The sequence below is a fragment of the Bombina bombina genome, chromosome 4 (assembly GCF_027579735.1).
Source record: "Bombina bombina isolate aBomBom1 chromosome 4, aBomBom1.pri, whole genome shotgun sequence".
NCBI lineage: Eukaryota > Metazoa > Chordata > Amphibia > Anura > Bombinatoridae > Bombina > Bombina bombina.
This window is the reverse complement of record NC_069502.1, coordinates 442211097-442227139: the sequence shown is the minus strand read 5'-3', so window position 1 is coordinate 442227139 and position 16043 is coordinate 442211097. Positions and strand designations below refer to the sequence as shown.

Below are 16043 nucleotides of genomic sequence, written 5' to 3'. Positions count from 1 at the left end.
ATATTAAGTTATTATCTTGGAAAGTTTTGTTTTTGGTTGCAATTTCTTCTGCTAGAAGAGTTTCAGAATTATCTGCTCTGCAGTGTTCTCCTCCTTATCTGGTGTTCCATGCAGATAAGGTGGTTTTACGTACTAAACCTGGTTTTCTTCCAAAAGTTGTTTCTAACAAAAACATTAACCAGGAGATAGTCGTGCCTTCTTTGTGTCCGAAACCAGTTTCGAAGAAGGAACGTTTGTTGCACAATTTGGATGTTGTTCGCACTCTAAAATTCTATTTAGATGCTACAAAGGATTTTAGACAAACATCTTCCTTGTTTGTTGTTTATTCTGGTAAAAGGAGAGGTCAAAAAGCAACTTCTACCTCTCTCTCTTTTTGGATTAAAAGCATCATCAGATTGGCTTACGAGACTGCCGGACGGCAGCCTCCTGAAAGAATCACAGCTCATTCCACTAGGGCTGTGGCTTCCACATGGGCCTTCAAGAACGAGGCTTCTGTTGATCAGATATGTAGGGCAGCGACTTGGTCTTCACTGCACACTTTTACCAAATTTTACAAGTTTGATACTTTTGCTTCTTCTGAGGCTATGTTTGGGAGAAAGGTTTTGCAAGCCGTGGTGCCTTTCATTTAGGTGACCTGATTTGCTCCCTCCCTTCATCCGTGTCCTAAAGCTTTGGTATTGGTTCCCACAAGTAAGGATGACGCCGTGGACCGGACACACCTATGTTGGAGAAAACAGAATTTATGTTTACCTGATAAATTACTTTCTCCAACGGTGTGTCCGGTCCACGGCCCGCCCTGGTTTTTTAATCAGGTCTGATAATTTATTTTCTTTAACTACAGTCACCACGGTATCATATGGTTTCTCCTATGCAAATATTCCTCCTTAACGTCGGTCGAATGACTGGGGTAGGCGGAGCCTAGGAGGGATCATGTGACCAGCTTTGCTGGGCTCTTTGCCATTTCCTGTTGGGGAAGAGAATATCCCACAAGTAAGGATGACGCCGTGGACCGGACACACCGTTGGAGAAAGTAATTTATCAGGTAAACATAAATTCTGTTTTTATTATTTTGGGGGGCGTTTTATTTTATTAGGGGGATTAGATTAGGTGTAATTAGTTTAAAAAACTTGTAATTATTTTATTATTTTCTGTAATTTAGTGTTTTTTTTTGTACTTTTGATAATTTTTTAAAATTGTATTTAATTGTATTTAGTTTAGGGAATTTATTTAAGTATAGTGTAGTGTTAGGTGTAATTGTAACATAGGTTAGGTTTTATTTTACAGGTATATTTGTATTTATTTTAACTAGGAAGTTATGAAATAGTTAATAACTATTTAATAACTATTCTACCTAGTTAAAATTTTATAGGTAAGTATTTAGTTTTTAAATAGGAATATTTTTTTTTAATTATAGTAATATTTATTTAAATTATATTTAAGTTAGGGGGTGTTAGGGTTAGGGTTAGACTTAGGTTTAGGGGTTAATAAATTTAATATAGTGGCGGCGACGTTGGGGGCGGCAGATTAGGGGTTAATAAATATAGGTAGGTGGCGGCGGTGTAGGGGGGCAGATTAGGGGTTAATAAATATAGGTAGGTGGCGGCGGTGTAGGGGGGGAAGATTAGGGGTTAATAAATATAATGTAGGTGGCGGCGTTGTAGGGGGCAGCAGATTAGGGGTTAATAAGTATAATGTAGGTGGCGGTGGGCTCCAGGAGCGGTGGTTTTGGGGTTAATATATTTATTAGCGTTGCGGCGGGGTCCGGGAGCTGTGGTTTAGGGGTTAATACATTTATTAGAGTTGCGGCGGGGTCCGGGAGCGGCGGTATAGGGGTTAAACAGTATAGTATAGTGTGGGTGTTTAGTGACAGGCTACCAAGAAAGCTGTAAAAAAGCCGAAGAGCAGCGAGATTGATGAGTGTTAGTTATCAACAGTCCGCTGCTCATCACACCGTACTTGGTGCGCGGCTTTTTGACAGCATTTTTGATAACTTTGGAGAACGTATTCAGGTCCGCAGCAGCGATGTTAGGCGACCTTAGGCGACCTTAGGCGACCTTAGGCGAACGTATTGGTGCCGTCGAATGCAGGTAAGTTGACAGGTTGATAAATAGAGGCCTTTGTGTTTTATAGTTCATAAAATGCAGGAGCAACAAATTATTTTTATTTATATATATATATATAAAAAAAAAACTTTTTATTACAGAACCTGGAAAAGTAATTCACTTAACAGTACTTAACATCACTACACGTTCTGTATCTCTGAGCTGGGAACCACCTGAAGGCAACGTAAGTTCTTATCTGATCCAAATCCAGGAAAACTCAACTTTCAATAAAATTTTGTCATCAACTTCTGTTACAATTGAAGATCTAACACCTGGGAATTATTACACATTCCTGGTCACTGCTCTTGTTGGTGAAAATAATATACAGGGGAAGAGCAGCTCCATATCTATCTATACAAGTAAGTGTGTTCAGAATAAAGGAGAGCAAGGGAAATTATAATCATACCTATGGATTTATGATACATTATATTTATTCTTTTAGTACCTGGAGAGATCAAGGATCTTGCATCTTTCACGATCACCACCACGACTATATCTCTTTCATGGCAGCCACCAGAAGGAAAGGTCACTTCGTATCGTATAAATATGACTGAAAATCCATCATTTAATATAATAGCTTCTTCACCATTTGTGACAATTGAAGATCTGATTCCTGGGAATTATTACACATTCCTGGTTACTGCTGAGCTTAACGATTTAGTAGGAGAAAGTATTTCTATCTCTCTATATACAAGTAAGTTTTTTGTTGTTTTTTTCTGCATCTTTTAAAAATATCTATGAGTGGATACTTTTCATGCATAAAATATTTAAATACACAAAGGTTTCATATCATAAACATGTAACATTCAAAAATGTTAATGCAACATCAGAAGTTTTCCACAATTTAAAATATGAAAACCTTCTGTATTTTATGGAACGTGTTTGGTATGCAACGTTTTATGCAAGGTATACAACGTTTTTATGGACTTCCTGCCCCAAAGTAAAATGGGTAATACAAAATAGACTCACATAATGATCTATTAGTTTGTACAATTATCTGATAACCTGGTCAATAAAATACATAATACATTTATTTTAATTCCAGGACCTGCCAATGTGACCATCCGTGATGTCTCTAAAGTAAACAGCACTTCACTATATGTGAGTTGGCTCCTTTCCAAAGGCAACAGAAGTTCTTATTTCATAGAAGTTTTAGGAGATCCACCACAGAGTTTCAGTGAGGGGTCAGAATCAATGACTATCACAAACCTAACCAGTGGGAGCCAGTACACTGTGAGGGTCTCTGCAGTTGCTGGAGAGAATGACTTAAGAGGGAGCAGCAGTGAGATTTCTGTTTTGTGTAAGTTTTACCACTGTGTTTAACATTCACCTTGTTCATTATTCTATACATGTAATATACTTTCACTGTACTAGTGTAAATATGTGTAGGTATGTATGTTTATTTGTAGAGATGTAATATAAATATATCACCCTATATAGACATATAATGACACGACAGGAATATTAATTCAATACATGATTTATAATCTTGTTTAATCATTTATCAAATTTGGTTTTACAATTGCATTATAACTCTTTAGAGAGTTGATTATTTACCAAATTAGAATTCAGAAATGTCTTTGGCCTTGTATTGCTACCACTATCCCACTGTTGTCTTCTGAGCCCTTCCCTGACCGACTGTAAATCAGAGCTACTTCATACACATATCTTCATATTTTAACATTCTCTTACCTGATCTTTTAAAATCCCACCTTTATTTTCTTTAGTGCACTGTAATAATGTTATTTATACTTTAACAAATGATTACATGGTCCTATATAGAATACAATGAATCATAAAACATACAGTACCTAAGATACTAACAAACATTCTACTGAAATAAAAAAAGATTGCTGTCTCACTAAATGCACCTAATGTCACCAAGTACCTCAAAGGAAAAAACAACTTATATTTGTTTCACATCCTCAGATATAGGATCCCAAATAAGGGAACCTGTTCCCCAAGCTTGTACAACCTTTTTAAAGGGACATGAAACCTAACATTTTTCTTTCATGGTTCAGACAGAGCATACAATTTTAAACAAGTTTCCAATGTACTTCTATTATTTAATTTGCATCCTTCTCTTGTTCTCCTTTGCTGAAAGATTTATCTTGGCAAGCTCAGGAGCAGCAAAGAACCTGGGTTCTAGCTGCTGATTGGTGGCTGCAAATATACAGTCGTATGCAAAAGTTTAGGCACCCCTGACAATTTCCATGATTTTCATTTATGAATAATTAGGTGTTTGGATCAGCAATTTCATTTTGATCTATCAAATAACTGAAGGACACAGTAATATTTCAGTAGTAAAATGAGGTTTATTAGATTAACAGAAAATGTGCAATATGCATCAAAACGAAATTAGACAGGTGCATAAATTTAGGCACCCCAGCAGAAATATCGCAATTAATTTTAGTAGAGCCTCCTTTAGCAGAAATAACAGCCTCTAGACACTTCCTATGGCCTGTAATAAGTGTCTGGATTCTGGATGAAGGTATTTTGGACCATTCCTCCTTGCAAAACATTTCCACTTCAGTTAAGTTTGATGGTAGCATGAAGAGCCCGCTTCAAATCACCCCACAGATTTTCAATGATATTCAGGTCTGGGGACTGGGATTGCCATTCCAGAACATTGTACTTGTTCCACTGCATAAATGCCAGAGTAGATTTTGAGCAGTGTTTTGGGTCGTTGTCTTGTTGAAATATCCAGCTCCGGTGTAACTTCAACTTTGTGACTGATTCCTCAACATTGTTCTCAAGTATCTGCTGATATTGAGTGGAATCAATGTGACCCTCAACTTTAACAAGATTCCCAGTACCGGCACTGGCTCCACAGCCCCACAGCATGATGGAACATCCACCAAATTTTACTGTGGCTAGCAAATGTTTGTCTTGGAATGCTGTGTTCTTTTGCCGCCATGCATAATGCCCCTTGTTATGACCAAATAACTCAATCTTTGTTTCATCAGTCCACAGCACCTTTTTCCAAAATGAAGCTGGCTTGTCCAAATGTGCGCTTGCATACCTCAAGTGATTCTATTTGTGGTGTGTGTGCAGAAAAGGCTTCTTCTGCATCACTCTCCCATACGCTGAATTGTTGAACGATGCACAGTGACACCATCTGCAGTAAGATGATGTTGTAGTCCTTTGGAGGTGGTCTGTGAGCTGTTTTTGACCGTTCTCACCATCCTTTGCCTTTGCAAATATTTTTACTTCTGGCCTTAACAAGAACTGTGCCTGTGGTCTTCCATTTCCTCACTATATTCCTCACTGTGGACACTGACAGCTTAAATCTCTGCAATAGCTTTTTGTAGCCTTCCCCTAAACCATAATGGTGAACAATCTTTGTTTTCAGATCATTTGAGAGTTGTTTCGAGGCCTCCATGTTGCCACTCATCAGAGGAGAGTCAAAGAGAACAACAACTTGCAATTGGCCACCTTAAATACCTTTTCTCATGATTGGATGCACTTGTCTATGAAGTTCAAGGCTTAATGGCCTCACCAAACCAATTGTGTGTTCCAATTAATCAGTGCTAGGTAGTTACAGGTATTCAAATCAACAAAATGACAAGGGTGCCCAAATTTATGCGCCTGTCTAATTTCGTTTTGATGTATATTGCACGTTTTCTGTTAATCCTATAAACCTCATTTCACTACTGAAATATTACTGTGTCCTTCAGTTATTTGATAAATCAAAATAAAATTGCTCATCCAAACACCCGATTATTTATAAATGAAAATCATGGAAATTGTCAGGGGTGCCTAAACTTTTGCATACGACTGTATGTAGATTGTCATTGGCTCACCCATGTGTTCAATTAGAAACCAGTAGGGAATTGCTGCTCTTTCAACAAATGATACTAAGAGAATGAAACAAATTAGATAAAAGAAGTAAATTACAAAGTTGTTTAAAATTGTATTCTCTATCTGAATAATGAAAGAAAAAATTTGAGTTTCATGTCCCTTTAACTTTTTTTTGCAGGCTAGCATAAGCAAGCCTATACTGCAGCAGAGATAGAGAGAGAAAAAGGAACCCCTCTAGCAAGAAACACTTATAGCACTCTAGAGTATAAATAGTTAATTAGAACAACTTCACACAATCAGTGTGATTAAACTACCTAAGCACCGGGGGTGAGGGCTCAAATTTAAAAATAAAATTAGGAAAAACAACATTAAAGAGACAAATGGACAATCAATGTAGAAATAGGTATGAGCCTAAATGTGTTTATTCAAAGTGAGAGCACAGATGGGGTACTGAGAGTGATAAGCTACCAAAGCAATCTATAATAGTGATACTGCTCGTTGGTTACACAAATAATATACATACACCACACAGTGAGCTGGGCAATGTTAGTGTTATAACAAAATTACCTGCCAGAGATTAAATACATACTCCGAGGATTGATACAATGTGGTTTAAGGATATTGTAACAGAAGCGCTTGTGTAATGTGAGGGTATATTGCAGTGTCCTTACCAGCTTGATTTCTTTGAAATAGTATTCACAGCACCATGAATAAAATGAATCACTGCCTAAACTGTTAAACTTCCACACCTCTTTCTACACCTAAGCTAGGTTGGCGTTCTCTACCCTCTTTTTCATAGTATGGACACCACATTAAATCATTATTCCCAGTGACTCGCCATGCACATGTTTGCCTAAATCAACATTATAAGAATATACAAATTGCCAATTTATGAGTTAAAACCTAATACAAATAGGCATTTTATTAATGCTTGGTATGCTGGGACTGTGTGTGTAGCCCTATGTAAAACATACCATACTTGGTGTTTCAAATACTCTAGATAAAGACACTTTACAATATGGGTTTACAAAAAGACACATGAAGATTTGTTAATACAATGTATTTATTTGATATTAATATTGTTTTTATGTTTTGTTTGACCGGCAAATTATGTGAATTTTATCTATGAATATATTTTCTAGTGTCAGAAATCCTCAGCTCTACAGACATCTCCACAAGGTCTGTGTTCCTGGTATGGGAGGCTTTAGTAGGTATGGACATTTCCTACAGAATCTCTGTGTTTGGATCCCAGCCAAACATGACAAATGAGAACTCTACCGCTGTACGCATTTATGATTTGACACCAGGGAATTTCTATACAATTCAGCTTTCAGGATATCAAGGAAATAATATATTGTATGGTTATGGAAGTGAGATTTCCTTGTATACAAGTAAGTAAAATGCTTAACAAACTTAACTTAGTGCAAACTTATTGTTCGCTTTTGCTGCTTTAAAGGGACACTAAATCCAATTTTTTTATTTAATGATTCAGATAGGGCAGTGATTTTTAAACTTTTTTTTGCTGTAGCACACTTTTTTACATTAAAAAATCCTGTGGCACACCACCATCCCAAAAAAAAAATCACACATTGTAGCCTAATACAGCATATATATATACACATACACACAAACACACACATACTGTATGTATTGTGCTGTTATGCCATGCCTCCTACAAACTACCCCTGCACTGGGAGTAAAAAACAAGCAAAGTTTAAAAAATATGTCACACTGTTGTCAGTCTGCCGTGGCACACCTGAGGATCTCTCACGGCACACTAGTGTGCCATGGCACACTGGTTGAAAAACACTGAGATAGGGCATGCAATTTTAAGCAACTTTCTAATTTATTCCTAATATCATTTTTTCTTTGTTCTCTTGCTATCTTTATTTAAAAAAAAAAAAAGCTTTAGAGCCGGCCCCTTTTTGGTTCAGAACCTGGGTTATGCTTGCTTATTGGTTTGTTAAATGTAGCCACCAATAAGCAAGCGCTATCCAGGTCCCAGAACCCATCTATAAAATCCTTTTCAAACTTAATGTGAGCATGTTTTAAAGAATTTATTTTATAGTTACATATGTTTTGTTTCTGAAATATAAAATTGTTTTAAGCTAGATGGAGGCAATATATTTAATCTATATGTATATATAATCCTGCCCATTCACATGATACCATATGGATCAATGGCATATTTAGAATACGTTGCATGGACACTAAACATGGGACACACGTTTTAAAACAATATTTCATTATGCAGACTTTTTTAATTTTACGTAACATAATTTCTATTCAAACATTTATGTATTTGAATTTATTGAGTTGTTTTTTCACCTTTTTGACCATGTTTGTTGAAAACATTTTCTATAAATCCCACACACACACACAACTAAAACAACATTAAAGATTATAATATAAGCTTTAATACTTTTACTTTTTTAATACAGAAAATGTAAAAAATTTATTTTCGTATTTTATTTTTTATCTTCTTTCAATGCTATATGTGTTTTTACACAAAACTGTCTTTGGGAAGCAGTTCTTTCTTAACAAACTATTTTAAAGGCTGGAATGTACAGCATTTCATCTCTGCCATTTCCCATTTACTAGTGATGTTTTTACAGTTATAGAAAATATTAAATTGATTTAAATAAACGTTTGCTTATACGTAATTTCTCTTCATTTTATCCTAGGACCTGAGATGGTCAGAGATGTCCAACTTGGAAATGTATCTATCAACTCTTTTGACTTGAGCTGGCTGCCACCTGATGGTAACCGCAGTTTTTATGAGATTGAGGTGTCAGGGGATTTAAATCAGATCCTGAACACAACATCAGAGTCACTGCACATTAAAAACCTGACACCAGGGAACAAATACACAATCAAGATCAGGACAGTTACTGGAAATAATGTGCAAGGAGATGCTTATGAAACCATTGCTTTTACCAGTAAGTATTAAAATAAAAATGAACATTGTAGGTATTACATGGAGTTAATGCATCATTTTCAACAACAATAAAAATCATAATTTTTTTTTTTTTCCGGGGGATGGGGGGGGGGGGGGGGCAAAAAAATAAAATGCTTCAAACATATTTATTTCAGTGGAAATATGTGTAGCAGGGGATAATTACTTGTTGAGTCATTTATATTAAATCAGTAACAATTACGTTTAGATACAATGCTTAAAATGCAAATACCTGTGCTTCCAGTCCATTCTAAGTGATATAAGAGTGCATTAGAAATACATAGGTAGTTCTTGAATAAATGCTAAGCTATACAGAATTGTCCTTGACAAACGTTATTTTTGTGTATACAAATAATACTTGGGTGGCGATGTTTAACAGAGTTCAAGTTTATTACTCAAAATGTAAAACATCTCATTTTCATAAAATATGAAATCACATTTATTTAATTTCCCCCCAGCTACTTGCGTGGATCACTATAGTTAGAAATGTATTTAGCTTCTTCTACAAAAGACCCGTCATCTAGCATGAGTCTACTTAACTATTTTTTTCCTTTTACTGGCATATTTTAAGTAAACTTATCATACTGTTTTTCATTGGCATTTGTATTTTTTTATTTTTTTAGAAGGACTTTACCTGTGTGTTTAACCTCTTTTTAGAGAACAAAAACAAACTATTTAGGGTCAGTAATGCAAAAATGACTTATTTTACCTTAGAATATATTTCATAGCTCTAACTTCACTTTTAATCTTTAATTCATTTTTTTTAAATTCTTTTTTTAGCAGTTTCTCCTGTACAACAAACAAATCATACACACAAGAAAATAAAAAATAAAACCATGCACCTAAATGGGCTTAGGGCTTACATTTCAAAAACATAATAACTTTGCTCTTTGCTCGATTCCCCTTGTGGTTTTAAAAAAGATAAATCATTGTTCCCAATCTTATTCAGTTTCATGTCTCCCAGCACAAATATACAGGTGGCTCCTATGTCATCTACCAGTTTACCACCAGCTCACTTCCTTCTCTGAAATAAATAAACTCTCTGGAGTTGACCCTCTTTGCAGTCTCTCGTTTCCTGGTGTAGCTGCTTTCCATCTTTGACTACCATGAGACATAAAGGAACAGTCTACACCAATAAAAAGTTACTTCCCATTCCTCAGATTTGCACAACCAACATTGTTATATTAATTTACTTTACAACCTTTACAAATCTAAATTTCTGCCTGTTTCTAAGTCTCTAAAGGCCACCTCTTATCGTATGCAGTTTTTAATAGCGTTTCACATACAGACAGGGCTAGCTCATGAGTGCAATAACATTGTGCTCACTCCCATGAGCCATCACTAATTGTCTAAAATGCAAGTCTGTAAATAACCCTGAGAGGGGTCAGTCTGCAGAGGCTTAGATATAAGGTAATCACAGAGGTAAAAAGTATATTAACATAACAGTATTGGTTATGGAAAAATGGGGGTATGGCTAAGAAAGGAATTAGCTATCTTTTCTTCTGTTAAGTGTGATCAGTCCACGGGTCATCATTACTTCTGGGATATTACTCCTCCCCAACAGTAAGTGCAAGAGGATTCACCCAGCAGAGCTGCATATAGCTCCTCCCCTCTACGTCACTCCCAGTCATTCTCTTGCACCCAACGACTAGATAGGATGTGTGAGAGGACTATGGTGATTATACTTAGTTTTATATCTTCAATCAAAAGTTTGTTATTTTAAAATAGCACCGGAGTGTGTTATTACCTCTCTGGCAGAGTTTGAAGAAGAATCTACCAGAGTTTTGCTATGATTTTAGCCGGAGTAGTTAAGATCATATTGCTGTTCTCGGCCATCTGAGGAGTGAGGTAAACTTCAGATCAGGGGACAGCGGGCAGATGAATCTGCATAGAGGTATGTAGCAGTTTTTATTTTCTGACAATGGAATTGATGAGAAAATCCTGCCATACCGATATAATGTCATGTATGTATACTTTACACTTCAGTATTCTGGGGAATGGTACTTCACTAGAATTACACTGTAAGAAATACATAAAGCTGTTTAATAACTAGAGATTATGTTTAACGTTTTTGCTGGAATGTAAAATCGTTTTCATTTGCTGAGGTACTGTGTGAATAAATGTTTGGGCACTATTTTTCCACTTGGCAGTTGCTTAATCTGTTTTTCTGACAGTTTCTGTTCTCCCTCACTGCTGTGTGTGAGGGGGAGGGGCCGTTTTTTGGCGCTTTTTCTATGCATCAAATATTTCAGTCAGCAACTCATTGTATTCCCTGCATGATCCGGTTCATCTCTACAGAGCTCAGGGGTCTTCAAAACTTATTTTGAGGGAGGTAATTTCTCTCAGCAGAGCTGTGAGAATTATAGTTTGACTGAGATAAAAAACGTTTATTCTGTAATTTGTTTCCTGCTTTCAGAATTTGTTATCTTTGCTAATGGGATTAAACCTTTGCTAAAGTTGTGTTGTTTACAAGGATTGAGGCTATAACTGTTTCAATTTATTAATTTTCAACTGTCATAGATCTTCTGTGCTTCTTAAAGGCACAGTACATTTTAATATTATTCTAATTGAATTGTATTTCCAAGTTGCAAGTTTATTTGCTAGTGTGTTAAACATGTCTGATTCAGAGGATGATACCTGTGTCATTTGTTGCAATGCCAAAGTGGAGCCCAATAGAAATTTATGTACTAACTGTATTGATGCTACTTTAAATAAAAGTCAATCTGTACAAATTGAACAAATTTCACCAAACAACGAGGGGAGAGTTATGCCGACTAACTCGCCTCACGTGTCAGTACCTACATCTCCCGCTCAGAGGGAGGTGCGTGATATTGTAGCGCCGAGTACATCTGGGCGGCCATTACAAATCACATTACAGGATATGGCTACTGTTATGACTGAGGTTTTGGCTAAATTACCAGAACTAAGAGGTAAGCGTGATCACTCTGGGGTGAGAACAGAGTGCGCTGATAATATTAGGGCCATGTCAGACACTGCATCACAGGTGGCAGAACATGAGGACGGAGAACTTCATTCTGTGGGTGACGGTTCTGATCCAAACAGACTGGATTCAGATATTTCAAATTTTAAATTTAAACTGGAAAACCTCCGTGTATTACTAGGGGAGGTGTTAGCGGCTCTGAATGATTGTAACACAGTTGCAATACCAGAGTGTAGGTTGGATAAATATTTTGCGGTACCGACGAGTACTGAGGTTTTTCCTATACCTAAGAGACTTACTGAAATTGTTACTAAGGAGTGGGATAGACCCGGTGTGCCGTTCTCACCCCCTCCGATATTTAGAAAAATGTTTCCAATAGACGCCACCACAAGGGACTTATGGCAAACGGTCCCTAAGGTGGAGGGAGCAGTTTCTACCTTAGCTAAGCGTACCACTATCCCGGTGGAGGATAGCTGTGCTTTTTCAGATCCAATGGATAAAAAGTTAGAGGGTTACCTTAAGAAAATGTTTGTTCAACAAGGTTTTATATTGCAACCCCTTGCATGCATTGCGCCGATCACGGCTGCAGCGGCATTCTGGATTGAGTCTCTGGAAGAGAACATTGGTTCAGCTACTCTGGACGACATTACGGACAGGCTTAGAGTCCTTAAACTAGCTAATTCATTCATTTCGGAGGCCGTAGTACATCTTACTAAACTTACGGCGAAAAATTCAGGATTCGCCATTCAGGCACACAGGGCGCTGTGGCTAAAATCCTGGTCAGCTGATGTTACTTCTAAGTCTAAATTGCTTAATATACCTTTCAAAGGGCAGACCTTATTCGGGCCCGGGTTGAAAGAGATTATCGCTGACATTACAGGAGGTAAAGGCCATGCCCTGCCTCAGGACAAAGCCAAAGCCAAGACTAGACAGTCTAATTTTCGTTCCTTTCGTAATTTCAAAGCAGGAGTAGCATCAACTTCCTCTGCACCAAAACAGGAAGGAGCTGTTGCTCGCTACAGACAAGGCTGGAAACCTAACCAGTCCTGGAACAAGGGCAAGCAGACTAGGAAACCTGCTGCTGCCCCTAAAACAGCATGAATTGAGGGCCCCCGATCCGGGATCGGATCTAGTGGGGGGCAGACTTTCTCTCTTCGCCCAGGCTTGGGCAAGAGATGTTCAGGATCCCTGGGCGCTAGAGATAATATCTCAGGGATACCTTCTGGACTTCAAATACTCTCCTCCAAGAGAGAGATTTCATCTGTCAAGATTGTCAACAATCCAGACAAAGAAAGAGGCGTTTCTACGCTGCGTACAAGAGCTCTTGTTAATGGGAGTAATCCATCCAGTTCCACGATCGGAACAGGGACAGGGGTTTTACTCAAATCTGTTTGTGGTTCCCAAAAAAGAGGGAACTTTCAGACCAATCCTGGACTTAAAGATCCTAAACAAATTCCTAAGAGTTCCATCGTTCAAGATGGAGACTATTCGGACAATTTTACCTATGATCCAAGAGGGTCAATACATGACCACTGTAGATTTAAAAGATGCTTACCTTCACATACCGATTCACAAAGATCATTATCGGTACCTAAGGTTTGCCTTCCTAGACAGGCATTACCAGTTTGTGGCTCTTCCATTCGGATTGGCTACAGCTCCAAGAATCTTCACAAAGGTTCTGGGTGCTCTTCTGGCGGTACTAAGACCGCGGGGAATCTCGGTAGCTCCATACCTAGACGACATTCTGATACAAGCTTCAAGCTTTCAAACTGCCAAGTCTCATACAGAGTTAGTGCTGGCATTTCTAAGGTCACATGGATGGAAGGTGAACGAAAAGAAAAGTTCACTCGTTCCACTCACAAGAGTTCCCTTCCTGGGGACTCTTATAGATTCTGTAGAAATGAAGATTTACCTGACAGAGGACAGGCTAACAAGACTTCAAAGTGCTTGCCGCACCCTTCATTCCATTCAACACCCGTCAGTGGCTCAATGCATGGAGGTAATCGGCTTAATGGTAGCGGCAATGGACATAGTACCCTTTGCACGCTTACACCTCAGACCACTGCAACTGTGCATGCTAAGTCAGTGGAATGGGGATTACTCAGACTTATCCCCTTCTCTGAATCTGGATCAAGAGACCAGAAATTCTCTTCTATGGTGGCTTTCTCGGCCACATCTGTCCAGGGGGATGCCATTCAGCAGACCAGACTGGACAATTGTAACAACAGACGCCAGCCTTCTAGGTTGGGGTGCCGTCTGGAATTCTCTGAAGGCTCAGGGACAATGGAGTCAGGAGGAGAGTCTCCTGCCAATAAACATTCTGGAATTGAGAGCAGTTCTCAATGCCCTCCTGGCTTGGCCCCAGTTGACAACTCGGGGGTTCATCAGGTTTCAGTCGGACAACATCACGACTGTAGCTTACATCAACCATCAGGGAGGGACAAGAAGCTCCCTAGCTATGATGGAAGCATCAAAGATAATTTGCTGGGCAGAGTCTCACTCTTGCCACCTGTCAGCAATCCACATCCCGGGAGTGGAGAACTGGGAGGCGGATTTCTTAAGTCGTCAGACTTTTCATCCGGGGGAGTGGGAACTTCATCCGGAGGTCTTTGCCCAAATACTTCGACGTTGGGGCAAACCAGAGATAGATCTCATGGCGTCTCGACAGAACACCAAGCTTCCTCGTTACGGGTCCAGATCCAGGGATCCAGGAGCAGTCCTGATAGATGCTCTGACAGCACCTTGGGACTTCAGGATGGCTTACGTGTTTCCACCCTTCCCGTTGCTTTCTCGATTGATTGCCAGAATCAAACAAGAGAGAGCATCAGTGATTCTAATAGCACCTGCATGGCCACGCAGGACTTGGTATGCAGACCTGGTGGACATGTCATCCTGTCCACCTTGGTCTCTACCTCTGAAACAGGACCTTCTGATACAGGGTCCCTTCAAACATCAAAATCTAACTTCTCTGAAGCTGACTGCTTGGAAATTGAACGCTTGATTTTATCAAGACGTGGATTTTCTGAGTCAGTTATTGATACCTTAATACAGGCTAGGAAACCTGTTACCAGAAAGATTTACCATAAGATATGGCGTAAATACCTATATTGGTGTGAATCCAAAGGTTACTCTTGGAGTAAGGTTAGGATTCCTAGGATATTGTCTTTTCTACAAGAAGGTTTAGAAAAGGGTTTATCTGCTAGTTCATTAAAGGGACAGATCTCAGCTCTGTCCATTCTGTTACACAAATGTCTGTCAGAAGTTCCTGACGTCCAGGCTTTTTGTCAGGCTTTGGCCAGAATTAAGCCTGTGTTTAAAACTGTTGCTCCACCATGGAGTTTAAACCTTGTTCTTAATGTTTTACAGGGCGTTCCGTTTGAACCCCTTCATTCCATTGATATAAAGTTGTTATCTTGGAAAGTTCTATTTTTAATGGCTATTTCCTCGGCTCGAAGAGTCTCTGAATTATCAGCCTTACATTGTGATTCTCCTTATTTGATTTTTCATTCGGATAAGGTAGTCCTGCGTACTAAACCTGGGTTCTTACCTAAGGTAGTTACTAACAGGAATATCAATCAAGAGATTGTTGTTCCTTCCTTATGCCCAAATCCTTCTTCAAAGAAGGAACGTCTACTGCACAACCTGGATGTAGTCCGTGCTCTAAAATTTTACTTACAGGCAACTAAGGAATTTCGACAAACGTCTTCTCTGTTTGTCATTTACTCTGGGCAGAGGAGAGGTCAAAAAGCTTCCGCTACCTCTCTTTCTTTTTGGCTTCGTAGCATAATTCGTTTAGCTTATGAGACTGCTGGACAGCAGCCTCCTGAAAGAATTGCAGCTCATTCTACTAGAGCTGTGGCTTCCACTTGGGCCTTCAAGAATGAGGCCTCTGTTGAACAGATTTGCAAGGCTGCAACTTGGTCTTCGCTTCATACTTTTTCCAAATTTTACAAATTTGACACTTTTGCTTCATCGGAGGCTATTTTTGGGAGAAAGGTTCTTCAGGCAGTGGTTCCTTCTGTATAAAGAGCCTGCCTATCCCTCCCGTCATCCGTGTACTTTTGCTTTGGTATTGGTATCCCAGAAGTAATGATGACCCGTGGACTGATCACACTTAACAGATGAAAACATAATTTATGCTTACCTGATAAATTCCTTTCTTCTGTAGTGTGATCAGTCCACGGCCCGCCCTGTTTTTAAGGCAGGTAAATATTTTTTGATTTATACTCCAGTCACCACTTCA

The 16043-nt window shown here is 38.6% G+C and overlaps 1 protein-coding gene across 1 annotated transcript in view; it reads left to right on the top strand.

The window, feature by feature from the left end:
• Window positions 1–16043, top strand: part of LOC128656400 (titin-like) — a 491015-nt gene that overhangs the window by 214645 nt on the left and 260327 nt on the right. Inside the window, exons 49-53 of the mRNA XM_053710280.1 lie at window positions 2204–2461; window positions 2545–2796; window positions 3148–3402; window positions 7046–7294; window positions 8588–8842. Coding sequence (XP_053566255.1) covers window positions 2204–2461; window positions 2545–2796; window positions 3148–3402; window positions 7046–7294; window positions 8588–8842 — 1269 coding nt within the window. The remainder of the gene's footprint in view (window positions 1–2203; window positions 2462–2544; window positions 2797–3147; window positions 3403–7045; window positions 7295–8587; window positions 8843–16043) is intronic.